Genomic DNA, 16,591 nt, shown 5'->3' on the forward strand with positions numbered 1-16,591 from the left:
TTCCGCGATCGACGTGTTGCAGCACCGCTGCTCTAGCAAAGCACGAAGAGTTCAGAAACGATATGAAATGGGGAAAAAAGGTATTCATTAACTTATTAAGTCTTGTTTTAGATTGTTCTTGAAAAACTAATCGGTCACGGCTGATTAGTGGGTGAACTCACGGCTGCACAGTGAACCCGTTGATTTTTTACAGCAGACAGCTGCTCCCCTCTCTTGTACTGCGTACCCCCGCTACATCTTTTGGGGGTACGCCGTACCCTGCCGTACCCCCTTACTTTCACCCCTGCCTATGTATAATCTGAAACAATCTGTTTGCAGATTGTTGACAGACTTTTAAGATGTACTGTGCCAGTTACTAAATCCACATTTGTCCCATTAGCAGCCCTGAAGAAATGCGAGAATTACTGCATCAAATGGGGCTTAAAACAGCTCTGATGCTGGAGAGGATGGGGCAATTTCAATCTCCTGCACAACAATCCAGCCCTGCACCTGAAAGGAGTTCTGTCTCTTCTCCCCCCACTGTAGTCCAACCTTGTAACACTGCGTTTCCAACAACTGCATCATAAATGTCATCTGCACCACCTAGACGCAACCTGCCTGTTCCATCTTGCCACACCATTTCAGCGCCAACTTCTCATATCCAACCTGCCTCGACTTTCCACTTCCAAACGATTCCACCTCGCCACACTGTGCATCAGTCCCAACCTGACAATGTTCAGGCCCACTTGTCAAGGTCGTTTCGGCCCCAGCAAGGAGGAGCAACCAGTGGGGTTAGAAAAAGCGGGAGACCCCATGGACACATATTTTCATTTGTCTGCCTGAGGTCCAATCCAGTCTCATGCCCACAATTGAGGAGACTCGCCATTACTCAGCTTGTGGATTGGGACAGAAAACTGCGTGGTTCCCACACAATGAAGGAGACCACGCATTCTTTAGCGAGCATCTCCTCTCTGCCTTCCCCCCTCTTAGGGATGCTGGTGGGTTTGTCCTGGTCCGTGGCAACGGGGCTGCTAATTCTCCTTTTAATGTCTGTGACAGATTGCCAAAATGGATGAGAGTAGTCAAAGACAAGTGTCAATAACAAATGTCAATAACTTGGAAAAGTATTGGAACTGCTGCCGATACCACCAGAGGGATTCAGCCTGAGCTATATACGCTCAGCTTGTACAAGGGCTCCCTTGTATGTATGTCCCCCTCCAACGAAGCCTTTCCTTGAGGCCCCCACCAGCTGATGAGGTAAGTTTTTACCTTTTCAGAAAGTTGCAGGTGTGATTTATGTTGTATGGACATTCAAGCTTATTATTTTTGTTGCAATGTGTGTAGATCCCAAAAGTGATCTGCCAGTCCTTACTACCACTTTGTGACTTGGCTGATCATATTCAGGAGTGGTAATAATGACCGTTTGTTTTTTTTAATTTTTTTAAAGAAATGCAGATAATTGGATTAGATATTTGATCATAACAGATAAATGTGCTCATTATGCATTTATTAAAGCTACATTTCTCATTAAAGTAACATTTAACTTGGTTTTTTTCTCTTCTTTCCACAGTACACGAGAAGAATCAAGGAACAATGAGTGTGCCCCATGTCCACATAAACACATTGAAACAACCAATTTTTGTAAAATTGTATTATCTTAAAATTACCCATGCAGTTTTTTTCACACATGGATGAGGAGCTCGCCATGACCTCAGTTTATCGTTGTCAAAAAACAGAGACAGCACTGTTCTATTTACCAAAATACTTTTACAAAACTAATTTTTTTCTACCTTTTCAGCAGGAGATGGCACCTGTGCAACAGTAATGTTTATTGTGTTCACATTAGGAACAAACACAAGAGCAAAACATTATGTAAACCCGTTTTTGTTTTTTTTGCAGGCAGTCAATATTAGATATAGAGGACGATGGAACAGCTTTGGGTGTGATGACAGTATTTTAATATTTTTTTTTATTACTTGCTGTTTGCAAGTACTCAATGCGAAGTCCAAGAACAGAACCCCGCATTTGAGGTGGAAGCTGTTGGTGCACCCAATGGTGTTCTAAGGCAGTGCAGTGGTCCAACCTATTTACCACCACGGACCAGTCAAGGCTTTGCAATTTTACTGCGGCCCGGGGGGGCGAAGTGGGATGGGTGTGTGTGTGTGTGTGTGTGTGTGTGCGCGCGTGCAGTAAAATTGGAAAGGATTTTCAAAATAAAAGATCCTTCAGACTCAGATAATACATTAAATGGAAATATTTAATTATTTCTTGTGCGGCCCGCTACCAATTGGTCCACGGACCGGTACCGGTCCGCAGCCCGGTGTTTGGGGACGTTCCTCCTTCAAATTACTAATAACCTTTTGGTGTCACAGTGCTCAAAGGCACATCTGGGAGCTAGAGGACACAGTTGAACTTAGCACAGAAAATTAAGGGACCATCAAGTGAGTTTTATGCACAATTGTATTTATTTAAAATATGACTATATGTGGCAATGCATAATTTCTTCTTACCCATCATCATTTTTGATGATTGGTAAGATCATCTGTTGCCTCTGTTAAGATTAGCCATGTACAGTGATCCCTCGTTTTTCACGGGGCTGCGTTCCGAAAATAACCCGCGATAAGTGAAATCCGCGAAGTAGTTACCTTTAGTTTTTACAATTATTACACAGCATAATTAAATACTCTACATTGAAACCAAAGAACAAAACCTGTTTTCAGGTCAGTGGATGTGCGTGTTCATCAATCGGGCCTTAATGTGATCTGGAGTCATGTCCTTAAAGCGTCTCCTCCAACCTGCACCGCGAGATTCACAGCTGTTCCTACGGCAGAGCGATGGATCTCGTCAAGCGAGCCTCTGGTCAGGTTTTGCGCTGATTCTGGCCACAGTTTTTTCCAGTAGGCATTCAAAGCTTTCAGCTTTCTTCTCCTGATTGGCCAATCTGTATTACTTATATTTAAATACCGTAACGTTACTGGTACACAAATAGAGAAGGAGCTCGGAGGCTGTTTAGCCAATCAGGACGCAGAACACAATGCACTGTGGAAAAAAACTGAACAAAAAAATCCACGAAGCAGCGAGACCACGAAAGGTGAACCGCGTTATAGCGAGGGATCACTGTATTGTATATTCTGAACACCTAAAAGGACAGGTCTTTTTACAGGTTTAAAGACTGTCCTTGAAGATCTACAACAAGGTGTTCAGAGAGGTTCAGCCCCCATCCACAATTGTTTGAATGTGTGCCGAGAGTTCATACTGGAAGGTTCTTTTAGAGCTTCTAGACGAACACGCTTCAACCCCCTTCATTGATTGACGGTTATGTTTGTGGATGGTGAAGGACAAAGCGAGGGGGCTGTAGACGATGGTGGTCCCAGTCACGAATTCTTGCGACTCCTAGTAGCAGCACTGCGAGATAGTCATTACTTCGAAGGGCCAGAGGGCAGCAAAAACCTTTCCCTGGTACCCCGGGGTATGTAGCAATGCAATGAAAAGACTAAATGTTTAAACGTGAAGTAATTATATGAAATAGAAACCATTATTAAGTGTTTACTTTCTTCAGTGAGCATTACTCCTGTAATTGGAGGTTATTGTTAACTTTGTCTTTATGTTGCAGGTCTACAGTTTGGGGACTATAAAATCATTGGGCAAATGCTGTCCTTGGCTCTTCTCCAAGGAGGCGTACAGCCCTCTTTTTTGTCTGCAAGGCTATATTCCCTGTTGTGTGGTCAACAAACGGGCCCAGTGTCAGTGGATGAAGTTGGTGACTGCGAACTGCGCCAGCACCTGGAGAAAGATTGGCCAATCTTATCCTCAATCTTGTGTACCTCAGCAACTGACAGACCAGATAGATAGGTTTGACTGATAAACTTATAGATACCTAACCAGGCAAATTAGCTGCAAGAAGTTAACATTTTGTTTTATGCCTAAAATATTTCGTTGGTGCAATATTGTTGTCATTATTGTTGCATATTATTGCACTGAACCCTTGTAGGGATGACGTCTGGTGAAATGCAGCATTCAATTGTTGAGGTTAGCAACGTATATAACCCAACACAGCTAAACCTTACAATAGGGAGCTAAGGACTAAAAAACTTTGTCAGTAATCCCCACAATTTGTAAATGTTGTGAAGAAGCATTAAATTGAACTGTCTTCTACATAGCTCTGCCTGAGTTAAGGTTTGTTGCATGTTCTTGACCAAGCTCTAGTTCTAAACCTATTGCAACCTTTTATTAACATTAAACTGCATTTTTGGAGAAATTGCACTTTTTTCCTTCATAAAAGGTGTTTTTGAAAATGTTACAATAGTATTTGTTCATCAGATTGTAAATAGTTTTCTTTGTCTTTTCTCATTTTTCATGTACCTTTTTTTATTAACAAAAGCATTTTTGTGAAATTTAACTTTTTTCTTCAATAAAGGTGTTTTTGAAAATATTTTTTATTTGTTCATCAGATTGTAAATAGTTATATGTTCACAATATTAAAAACATTTTCTTCATGAAATTTGTTATTATTTTGGCATATAATGACACATGAGGACAAAATATACTAATCACAGCTCTCAATAGAATAAGGTAAGGTAATTTTATTTATATAGCACATTTTCAGCAACAAGGCAATTCAAAGTGCTTAATAAGTGAATTGTTGACTGGAGGAGAAATATTTTTAAAATTAAATCTACATGCAACATCAACATATCCATAAAGTACGGTGGCCGACAGGTGCAAATGCGCAGCAACAGAGAAAACATGCAAACAAACAAAACAGAGACGAAAACAAATGAAAAGCAGCAAGGCTTAGCTTTAATCAGTCAAACCCATTTGCTCAGGAATAAATTGAATACTTTAGTGAACCAAAAAATTGTACAGCTATTACCTGGCTTAATATCTGTTTCACCTCCACTCATAGGGGAAAACTAGCGGGAGTTTTTAAAACGATTTGCCAGGAGACATGGGTTCTCTTTCGGTGTGCCAAACCTGGAGCGCCCGGCCAGCTGACAGCTGGCGAGGGGAGCTGGCTGTTAATGCAGCGGGAGCAGATCTCCGAAAACGTCGGAGCAATATTGTAATTTAGTGATTTATTGATGAACTGAGCAGATATTTCAGATCTATACATCAACATTCTCGCCTAAAAACATTGTAAAAAATAATTTTGTGTAATTTTAAGTGTAATACAGCAAAAATAATTTTGCCACCATTGCTGCTTTTAAAGGATCCAGACCCTAAATTTGGACACTGCTGTTTTTTGTTCGACTCCCTCTAGTGGTCTGGAGCACTTAAGTTTTCAGCACTTTTTGTTTGCATCTTTTCTTTTGTTTGCTGCATTTCATTTGTGGTTGTATTCTCTTTTGTTTGCGTCTTTTTTTGTTTGCTGCATTTAATTTGCTTTTTGTTTGAGTCTATTTTTATGTTTGCTGCATTTCATTTGTGCACATGTCTTCTTTTTTTGCATGTTTTCTCTGTTGCTGCGCATTTGCACCTGTCGGCCACCGTAATAAAGCACTAAGACCATAGACATCAACCAAAGTCACATAGCAACGACATAGACCAACAACATCTACACATGTGACTTCTACTTATTTTTGACAAGTACGCAATAATGTAAATGGGACTTTTAGATGGAAATCGCTTTAACACAGAAGGTTTATTTCTTTCAATCAAGTTATATTTTGAAATGAATATTGGTTTAGAACACGATTGAACTGTGCTACTTGATTCGTAGCACAGTTAATAACAGTTAATTGTTACAGGCTGGTGTGATTTGTTCTGACTGTGCAGCTCACATTACTGGTACTTTGTGAACAACATGGGATCTAGTGGTAGCCTCGGCATCTTAAAACAATGACGGCTAGACGAGATTGCTTAACAACCAAATGATAGTCGGTGATAATTTTTTCCTAAAATATTGTGATCACAGAAAACCTCAAATGTGCACTTCAGCTTACATTATTGCTGCTGTTTATGCATCATTGCCGTTTTGTTCTTTTATACTCAGATGTGAACTGGAAATAGCCTGTAGCAAGTTGAACTACGGACGACGGTGTTCTTGCAATGAGATGCAAGAACACAGATGTTAAACTTAATTTTCATTTGTGGCTACAGAAATTTATTATTTGAATTGGAAATATGAGGGAATTCAGAAAACTGATTCGTTACGTTCGAAGTATTTTTTTATTCAGGCATCACCATAGCCACCTATCCTTTGTAAACATTGATTTGCGCTTAAAGCTGCTACTTTCCATCACAAGTGCAGACACCTTATCACAGGTTTTACACCGTTTATTAAATATTAACCAAGAACACCATTGTCATATTAAAGTAATCATTGACTAACAGGAATATAGCTACCCGTTTGCCGAAAATGGCTTTATGTTCAAAATGAACGAACACATTTGGAGTTAAAATATTAGCTTTCTTTCCGATTCGCCTTCTGAGAAAACCCGAACTGAGAAAACAGAAGAAATGTTCTTACCATTTTCTTTATTTCGTGGACGTGCAAAAAGGAGGCAACAATTTGTAAATACGTAGATTTACAAGACCTCCTCCTTCGTCCTCGAGTTTTTTTATTGGTTGTTGGCAAGTAACGTTAAGAATGCATTACTGCCACCTACTGGTGCGGAGTGTGTTTCATGAGAATTAATTTCTATCTGTCGTAAAAATATATCCACACATTTATAACTACTATATACAATTTAATTCTATGAAACAATTTAGTTTTCTTTAAATCTGATAATGATTTGCATATGTTTGCCTTTTCCTTAACATTTTCAAGCTCTCTCCTGATATAGCTTCATTTTCATATTTATGACATTCTAATATAACATGCTCTATTGTTTCATATTATTCACAGTGATCACATTTACCAATATTGTACTTTTGTATTTAATGATTATCTATAATGTAAGATTGATATTTTTTTCTTTTTTTAATGATATATCTACTATTGCTTCTGGTAAAATCCAGGGTGGTATAACTGATTGTGTTGTTTGGCTAATTTCTAAGCCAGTGTTTCTCAACCCATGTCCTCACTGCCCCCTGTCCTGCATGTTTTAGGTATTTCCCTTCTGCCACACACCTGAATTGTATCTCTGGGTGATTAACAGGCTTCTGCAGTACTTGATGGTCATGCAATCATTGGAATCAGCTGTTCTGGAATAGAGATGCATCTAAAAAATGCAGAGCAGGGGGGCGGTGAGGACCAGGGTTGAGAAACACTGTTCTAAGCTATTCATTTGAAATTAATTTTTTTCTTTTTAATTAAAACATCCAAAACTCCTCATTTCTTTTTTTTTCTTTTTTCTTTTTCCAAGCATGGATTTAAAATTTTCCCTGTTGGATGACCCAGGGTATTTCATATTTAATTTGCTCAATTCATGAAAGAGCAAATGGAGGGAGCCAATTCTAACATTGTTTTTTAGTTTTGTGGAATAATGCCAACCTACTCCAATTACCATACAAACATGACAGAAGATTATAGCAGCTCCCTGTTAAAAGGCACAGGAGAAGGTTTCCAACATTTTCCAGTTCATCTAATCAAATAAAGATTGAGACTGAGAATTTACATCCTTTAACAGATTTAAGATCTTTTCCTATTCATTCATATACATGGATTGGATTAAAAGAAAAAAAAAACACAATGGGTTTCTTAATGCACAAAGACAAGCAAAATTCAAACACAAATAATCATTTCCAAAACATAAACATTCAATCAATCAGAAATGGACACGGCACAAAAATCAATATCATGGTATATTGAGCAGTTCACTTCAATAACAATAAATGGACAATACCAATATTGCCGCCTCAAAAATAAAGAATGTGACAGCATAAATACTTCCCAGTCAGTTACATCTGAATTCCTCATCATTCTTCCTCCACAGGCCCCTCGTTTACCCCAGGTCTGAGGCGTTTTAGAGGAAACGCTCTAAAACAGCAAACATAAAAGTGTAGCTGAGGTCTTTTTAAATGTGAATGAGACATTTTACGTCTGACGTCGGAGAGCGTGTATTAACCCACAAAAAAATTTCTGGGTTCATACAAGCTAGAAACGAACATTTTGACTTCTCCACTTTCAAGTTCTGAACTTGCACTACAAAAACAATTTTAAAAAAGGCAGATTAACAAAAATGGTTAGCTGAATGTTTAGCAAGGCTGCACAGTGGCGCAGCAAGAAGGTTCTGGGTTCGATTCCTGGCCCTGGTCTTTCTGCATGGAGTTTGCATGTTCTCCCTGTGCATGCGTGGGTTTTCTCCGGGTACTCCGGTTTCCTCCCACAATCCAAAAACATGACTATCAGGTTAATTGGCCTCTCCAAATTGCCCCTAGGTGTGAGTGTGTGTATGCATGGTTGTTTGTCTCTGTGTTGCCCTGCGACAGACTGGCGACCTGTGCAGGGTGACCCCGCCTCTCACCCGAAACGTTAGCTGGAGAGGCACCAGCAACCCTCCCGACCCCACTAAGAGACAAGGGTGTAAAGAAAATGGATGGATGAATGTTTAGCAGTTCCACAGCAAATACTGTGATGCAAAAGACAAGAAAACATAACAGAGAATAGAAGAAAATGAACAGACTGAAAAATATGATCCAAAAATAATTTAAAGATGTATATTCAGCATTTTTTTTTTGCAGTCCTAGACACTCAACATACATAAAAAAGTGGATTCTGAAGATAGGTCCCCTTTAACTCAGTGTTTACATTCTGTGCATCACACAAACATTTCCCCTTGTGTACCTTGGATAAACACATGAGCTAAATACACACCTTTGCTACAGCTCAGTCTGGACAATACATGAAATATGGTAGAAAAAAAACAGGCCTTGCTACGAAACCATCAGTCACTTTACTAAGCAATTCTGTAAATCATATTAAACGTTTTAAGATTAAAAGTGAAGACTGTTGCCTTAAATGACAACATGAATATTTCACAGTGAACTGATGCTCTGCGGTATGAGTCATCATAAAGGAGTTATTTTTTGTCTAGTGTGAATGTTCATGTGTGTGTTTAAATGTGACTTGCGCCTAAATGTATGTCCACAGAGATCACAGCAGAAAGGTTTCTGTCCTGTGTGGATCCTCATGTGTGAGTTTAAATTTACTTTTTGGCTACATTTGTGTCCACAGAGATCACAAGAAAAAGGTTTCTGTCCCATGTGGATTCCCATGTGTCTGTTTAAGCTTGATTTAAGGGTAAATCTATGTCCACAGAGGTCACAACAGAAAGGCTTCTGTCCCGTGTGGATTATCATATGTCTGTTTAAACTTGATTTTTGACACGATCTATGTCCACATACTTTACAACAGAAAGGTTTCTCTCCTGTGTGGATTCTCATGTGAGTGTTTAAATTCCGTTTTTCAAAAAATGTTTTGCCACAGACTTCACAGTTCACCTTCCATCCTTTCTGGGCCTTTCTTTGTGAGCTAACATTTTTGTTCTCTATTAAACCTACTTCTGAATCTAGTTTGCCAACAAGGTCTCCATTTGACTCAGGAGCTCTGTACTGAAAACTAAGGACATGGACTGTGACTGGAGGGGGGGCAGAGTCTGACAAATGTTTAATCTCAGGGACAGAATACTTTACATCGTCTTCCTCTTCATCCTTCATGGTGTCTTCATGCTTGAAGGACCTGGAACCACCTTCAAAATCTTCTGTCTTGATAGATTCTCCTTCATTCTTTACTTCTGGAAGTTCTCTGTCTTTAATTTGGTCTTGATAAAGACCAGCCCCCTCTGAGAGCAGAGGGGGCTGTTTGTCATCCTCACTCTTTATGCCACTTTCTATCTCCTCCTTCACTTTGAGTAGCTCTCCCCTCAGACTGATGCAGACTTCCTCGTCTTCCTCCTTTATGTGTTGGCGTTTTGGGTCATACAGGTCTGCATTAGGTTTTTGGTCTTCTGGGGCTTCTTCTTTAACCACCAGAATCTGCTTAACATCTGCAGAAACATTGAAACACATTATGCATTGTAGAAATTATCTAAACTGCTGCCTGGACTATTAACATTGTGGAAATAAATACTTGAAAAAATATCCTTAGCCTCCAACGACTACACCTATGAATTACCATCGGAGAATTCGCACATTATTTTGAATCAAAGTGTAAATTTCAGTCACATCTCTGACTGATATGAAGATGTAAGAGAGGCACTTTGCAGACACATCCACTGAGCACTTCATGAAGTTAGTCAGAGTGGGACACTGAGCGTAAATTTAGCTCACTGACCACTGATTGACGATAGAAATGTGATGGCTGCTGAAGAAGGAACAGCTTATTCAACTCTGTCTTATCATTTAAGATTTATTCCTATTCATTCATAGATATGTACTGGGTAAAAAATAAAGGCAAAATTGCTTTTTTAGTATTTAATATATTTGTTATTTCAAGTCAAGTATTTATGCAGGGAGATTTATGCTTGTATATAAAGGGCAAATATAATAGTGTAGCTGGTGGTAGGTCTCAGTGACCACACCTCATCTTGCAAGGGATGGAGAACAAATAGCCACACATAATATTGACTTTAATAAACAAATTAAAATACTTGATTACATTTGCTTTATTCAGTAGTTTTCCCACATGTATTGAGACTTACCCATGACAGTGGGCTCCAGGTTCACACAGACAGACCGAGGGATATGATTTCCAGAACTGGTCCTGATGAACATGGTGTTGGAGGAATCTGTCTTGTCTGTAGGCATCAATAAGTCCGACTGGATGCCATCTACCAGGTAATCCGGCTCCCAACAACCAGCGTCAGTCTGAACACCAATATAACATGTCATTTGGCATCAAAGTGGGACACTAAACTCATTTGGCTATATGATATAGCCAAATGAGTGAATACAGAAAAGGCAACATAACAAATAATTATGATAGAAACATCTGGGAATCGACCATTAGCCAATAAAATCAGCTTGCTGCACTGATGTTAAATATTTGCTGAACATTTGCAAAAAAACGTGGCTATGAAAAGGTGAAGCGGAGCAGTTGAAATTCAGCATTGATGGAAAGAAAAGCTGAGGTCGATTCAGCAAGAAATGTGACATTTAAAGCTACGGAAGGAGGAGATAAAAGCCTAGGTGGAAATTTTTATTGCCAATTTTGGCAATAAAAATGTATTGTATTGATAAAGTAAATAATGTTGCAGATAATCCATTCATGTAAAAAATAAATATTAGTTATTTGACTGTCCAGTGTGACAAAGTATAACAATATCACTCATTTAATTTTACATTTTATTTCTAGTCTTATTTTATTAATAGTTTATTTTTTAGCCAACCGCTTTTATTGTATTTATTTTTACCTTTATTAATTTTTTATGTCACTTCTTTAAATGATACATTTTACTCATGTTTAATTTTTAACTAATCATTTTTATTCTTTTTTTAAATCAATGTTAATTTATTATTTCACTCTTAAATCATAAAATAATTTATTTTTTCTTCGTTGTATTTAGAGATTAAGGTGCAAAGGAGTAAATAAATGGTTATTAATAGTTGGTCTGCAGAAGCTTGACATGCCGCTAATTTGTTGTCTCTCTGACTTTATAGCTGGATTTTAGCTGTTCTCTCTACCTGTTTGGTTTCCTCTAACTCATCTTATAACAGTTATAAGGGAAAAATAAATTTGTAAGAACTGGGATGGATTCAGTAAGCAACTGCACTACTTGTGAGATTAACTATAGTTATAGTCCTAGCAATGTTAATTAACAATGTTTATTGCTGTTCCTCTTAATCTTTTTCACAGCTGCATCTGAGACTTTCTCTTCTTTTTCGGTTCCATGATCAAAAACATGTCGACTCCAACTGTAGCACACAAACACTGACAGAAAGGTGCAGCTAATAAGAGTTCAGCTGTTACAGGCTGGTGTGATTTGTTTTGACCATGCAGCTCACACTTCTGGCACTTTGTGAACAACACGTGTTGGGATCTTTGCAGCAATGCTTGATTAGATTAACAGCCAAATGAAGGTCGGTGATGAGTTTTTCCTGAAACATGCTGCTCACAGAAAGCCTAAAATGTCGACTTCAGCTGATAGCTGCTCGCTCTTCTCTTTAAGTTCAAAACATATTCTTTAAAATGTATTATATAAACTGGAAATACAACAGCACCATGCAAAAGGTTGTGTAATGTTGGCAGTGTTTTTAACCGGGCACAGACACAGCTGCCTATCCTTTGTAAACATTGCGTTGCAGAACTGCTACTTTCCATCACAAGTACGTGCAGTCACTTTATTACGTATCTTAGATTGTTTAATAAAGGGTAACTAATATCGTCATTTTAAAGTAGTTATTGACTAACAGGCAATATAACTAACCCGTTTTGCCGAAAATCGGCGTTATCTTTTTGTTCAAAATGAGCGCGCGAATTAAGGGAGTTAAATATAATGTGTCCGATTCACCTTCTGAGAAATGTAAAACTGAAACCAGAAGACTCATTCTTACCATTTTCTTTATTTTGTGGTCGCACGAAGAGGAGGTGAATATTTATAAATATGTAGCTGTACAGAACTGTTCTCTGCTTCTTCTTTTCCTCCTTCTTCTTCTTCTTCTTGTTGGAAGACTGCAGACCACTTCAGAGGTGCATACCGCCACCTACTGTACACCAGCGTGTAACTTCATATCCTCCACCTGCTATATTCAGTTTGGGTTTTGTATTCTGTAATTTTTCTAACTTCATCCCATCTTTTGCCGTATTTCTATTTTGTTTCCTCTATGGAATAAATTTATCTTGCCATGCATTTATGGCCATTTGAGGGAACTAAACAACAGAAAGATAAACGGACTGTCATCAGGCCCAGGAACCTCTCTTCACATTAAGTGGGCACTGTGTTTGAGGCGCCACTGATACTAATATTGTCAATGATGATCTAAATTCTAAGCATAAGTGTTGAAATTCAGACAAAAGCATTGCAGTTCTACTTTATGTAGACCAGAAGTGAATTAATTAGATGTGAAAGGGGAATATTTAAAGTATGAAATATACACTTTAAAGCAGCTCCCTGTTATCAGGCACAGGATAACTTTTTCAACAGTTTCCAGAGTTGAAAAAAAATCTAATCACATAAAGTGTAAAATATTTATATTCTTACTGAATGGATTCAATGTCTTTTTTCTGTTAACAGACATGCATTGGATTAACAAATACAACTTTTTTTTGACAGAATGAAATGCAAAGTTCAAACTTAAATAATTATTTTCAAACCATAAACATTCATCCCAAATGTGTTAACATTTCAAACTCCCTCAAAGCTAAATCAACGAGTTAAAAAACATCAGAATGGACACAGATCCTGGTTCCGTTGACTTTAGCCCCTTTTGCACTGTAGAGCCACGCATCCAAGTTGACCAAGTTTAACTAAAGCTAACGAAAACTGAAATTGAGAAAACATTTTTAACTGAAATTAAAAAAAGAGTAATTAATGAGGGAAAACAATAACTATTAACTATAACTGCAAAGTAATTTTACTCAAAATTATAAAGAAACCATGAAAAAAATTCCTCAAGTAAGAGTAAAAAATTATTTTTGCAAAAAGTCTACTCAAGAACTAAATAACTGATCAAATTATCAATAATTTAGTATTTAAAAGTTAAAGCAGCAGACTACAAATTAAGTTTCGTTAAATATTGGGGTTCTAAAGACTGAAATTAAAATAATTCATATAATATATATGCAAAGTAAGAAAATCAGGCAAAAGAAACATTTTTCCAAATAAATTTTCTTTACATAAAACTTTAAAGTTTTGACAAAAACTCCAGGTGTGTCTGATTTTGGTTAAAACAGCTTGTTTTTCATTCAGTGAAGTTACTCAGAGCAGTGGGTAGAGTATCCAGAAATTTTATTCAAGAGAAGCAACACTTTATCATACAATTACTCAAGTAAAGGTAAAATATAGCATAGTAAAATACTCCTAAAAATATTTTTTCCAAAAGGTAACTCATGTAAAAGTGAGTAAATGTAACTAGTTGCTGCCCAACTCTGTTAATTAGCAACCAAAGACATCCTAATCATATTGAAGTAGTTATACTAACATATTATTGTTCAAAATAAGCACGCAAAATTTAGTGAGTTAAAATATCAGCTCTATTATACGTTCTGAGAAAACAAGCCAAGCTGAGAAAACAGAAAAAAATTCTTTCTTACCATTTTCTTCACTATGCGTTTCTGTGTCGAGGCTTCGAGGCGTGTCCGGTAATTTTAGATTTGAATGAAGCGCGCATGGAGGCGGGTTGATGGAGCACGTGGTGACGTTTAAGCCTCGTGGACGGGCCGAACCACATGACTGATTCAGGAAGTAGATCGTCAGTTTGCTTGAGAATCAAAATAAAGGACAGGGATAAGTTGTTTGTACCCCAGTTATATTTTCGTGTTTTAGGATATTACTTGGCATGCATTTGTAGGTCACTTGTGTGCCGTTTTTTTGCGTGCAATGGATCAAAATTGCCCTGTCAACATTTTGATATCAGCTAATGAAAAGCTTCGGACACAGTAATTGTAGTGGGGAATGTTTGTCAAACCAAGAAAATTGACCCGCAGTTCTTCTTGTCCAACTTAGAAAGGTAAATAACAAAAACAAAAAAATAAATAGTTATGTAAATAACCACCAAAATATAAACTAAAAAAGTTTTAACTAAGTTAAGAAAGAAAGTAACAAAAAATACACTTATAGATTTTATTGTGTGGAATAACTCAAACATTACCCATTCACCATATAAACATGACAAGGTATTAAAGAAGCCCACTGTTAACATCCCAGCATAACTTTTCCAACACTTTCCAGAGTTGATCTAATAAGATTGAAACAGGTAAATTACATTCTTACTCAACGTCTATTTATTCATAGACGTGTATTAGAAAAACAACAAAGAAGAAATTTGTTTCTTACAACACAATTCAATGGAAAATTCAATCATTAACATTACCCTCAAAGCCGGAGGTACTGCAAATATTTCAAAATCCTTCAACACGAAAACAGTCATCAGAATGGACACAGAACAAAAATCAATATCATGAGGACAAATGGGCAATAACATTAACTCCCCTTCACCCTACTAAAATAAAGAATGAGGTAGGCCAGCATAAATATGTCACAGACAGTTACAGTGAAAAAGTTCAAGAGGTATGAATACTTTTGTAAACCACTGCAGATTAAATATGTGACAAAGATGACTTAGAGAAGGCTAAAAATCTACCAGTTATACAAATAAAGAGATGTTTGTACTGCTTGGATTTTCATGTGTCTGCTTAGGATAGATTTACGGCTAAAATTATGTCCGCAGAGATCACAACCGGAAGGTTTCTGTCCTGAATGGATTTTCATGTGTGTGTTTAAATTCTGTTGTTTTTTTTTTAATAAATGCTTTGCCACAGTCTTCACAGCTAAACTTCTCTCCTGTTTTGACCTTCCTTTGTGAGTCGCCAATTTTGTTCTTTGTAAAACATTTATTAATATCCAGCAACCCTGGAGACGCCATTTCTGAATTTGGTTTCCTAACAAGTTCTCCATCTGACTCAGGAGCTCTGGCCATGCCTTTGGTTTTTAGTCCAGAGTCTGACAAGTGTTTCAGCTCTACATCATCGTCCTCTTCATCTTCCTTGGTGTCTTCACACTCTAAGGACATGGAACCATTTTGATGATCTTCTGTCTTGATGGATTGTCCTCCATTGTTTTCTTTTGGAAGTTCTCTGTCTTTAATTTGGTCTTGATAAAACTGTGAGAGCAGAGGGGACCGTTTATCATCCTCACTCTTTTTGGCACTTTCTACCTCTAGTACATTTGTGTCCACAGAGTTCACAACAGAAGGGCTTCTGTCCTGTGTGGATTCTCATGTTTGTGTTTAAATGTGCTGTTCGGCTAAATTTACGTCCACAATAGAAAGATTTCTGTCCTCTGTGTTTTTTCATGTGTGTAGTTAAACTAGATTTCTTGTTAACACCATGTCCACAGATTTCACAACAGAAAAGCTTCTGTCCTGTATGGGTTAACATGTGTCTGTTTAAATGTTGTTTTTGGTTAAATCTATGTCCACAAAGATCACAACAGAAAGGTTTCTCTCCTGTGTGGATTCTCAAATGTCTATTTAAATTGGATTTTTCAGTAAATTTATGTCCACAGAGGTCACAACAGAAAGGTTTCTGTCCTGTGTGACTTGTCATGTGTGTGTTTAAATATGCTTTTCGGCTAAATTTATGTCCACAGACATCACAACAGAAGGGCTTCTGACCTGTGTGGGTTCTCATGTGTGTGTTTAAACTAGATTTATGGTTAAAGCAATGTCCACAGATTTCACAACAGAAAGGCTTCTGTCCTGTATGGATTAACATATGTGTGTTTAAATGTTGTTTTTGGTTAACTCTATATCCACAAAGATCACAACTGAAAGGTTTCTGTCCTGTGTGGATTCTCATGTGTGTCTTTAAATGATGTTTTCTAATAAATGTTTTGCCACAGTCTTCACAGGTAAACTTCTGTCCAGTTTTTATCTTCCTTTGTGAGTCACCAATTTTGTTCTTTGTAAAACATGTCTTAATATCCAGCAACCCTGGAGACGCCATTTCTGAATTTGGTTTCCTAACAAGTTCTCCATCTGACTCAGGAGCTCTGGCCATGCCTTTGGTTTT

At 37.6% G+C, this 16,591-nt stretch overlaps 2 protein-coding genes across 4 annotated transcripts in view; both read right to left on the bottom strand.

The window, feature by feature from the left end:
* Positions 1 to 606, bottom strand: part of LOC106942536 (microtubule-associated protein 1A-like) — a 6,646-nt gene extending 6,040 nt beyond the window's left edge. The window contains exon 1 of the mRNA XM_015025853.1: positions 598 to 606. Within this exon, the coding sequence (XP_014881339.1) occupies positions 598 to 606 (9 nt within the window). The remainder of the gene's footprint in view (positions 1 to 597) is intronic.
* A 7,963-nt stretch (positions 607 to 8,569) lies between these two features.
* LOC106942538 (zinc finger and SCAN domain-containing protein 2-like) lies at positions 8,570 to 14,549 on the bottom strand. Of its 3 annotated transcripts, none has more exons than XM_015025856.1 (3): positions 14,114 to 14,549; positions 10,563 to 10,728; positions 8,570 to 9,908 (listed from the first exon to the last, which is right to left on the bottom strand). In XM_015025856.1, exons 1-3 carry the CDS (start codon positions 14,114 to 14,116, stop codon positions 8,932 to 8,934), a joined length of 1,146 nt encoding a protein of 381 aa, XP_014881342.1. In that variant the 5' UTR covers positions 14,117 to 14,549; the 3' UTR covers positions 8,570 to 8,931. The 3 variants fall into 3 exon arrangements, with proteins under 3 accessions (XP_014881342.1, XP_014881341.1, XP_014881340.1); XM_015025855.1 differs by lacking the exon at positions 14,114 to 14,549 and adding an exon at positions 12,415 to 12,448; XM_015025854.1 differs by lacking the exon at positions 14,114 to 14,549 and having other exon boundaries at positions 10,563 to 11,159.
* Between the last annotated feature and the right edge of the window lie 2,042 nt (positions 14,550 to 16,591).

This window comes from Poecilia latipinna, unplaced genomic scaffold (genome assembly GCF_001443285.1).
Source record: "Poecilia latipinna isolate Pla-1442-1.1 unplaced genomic scaffold, P_latipinna-1.0 Scaffold4360, whole genome shotgun sequence".
NCBI lineage: Eukaryota > Metazoa > Chordata > Actinopteri > Cyprinodontiformes > Poeciliidae > Poecilia > Poecilia latipinna.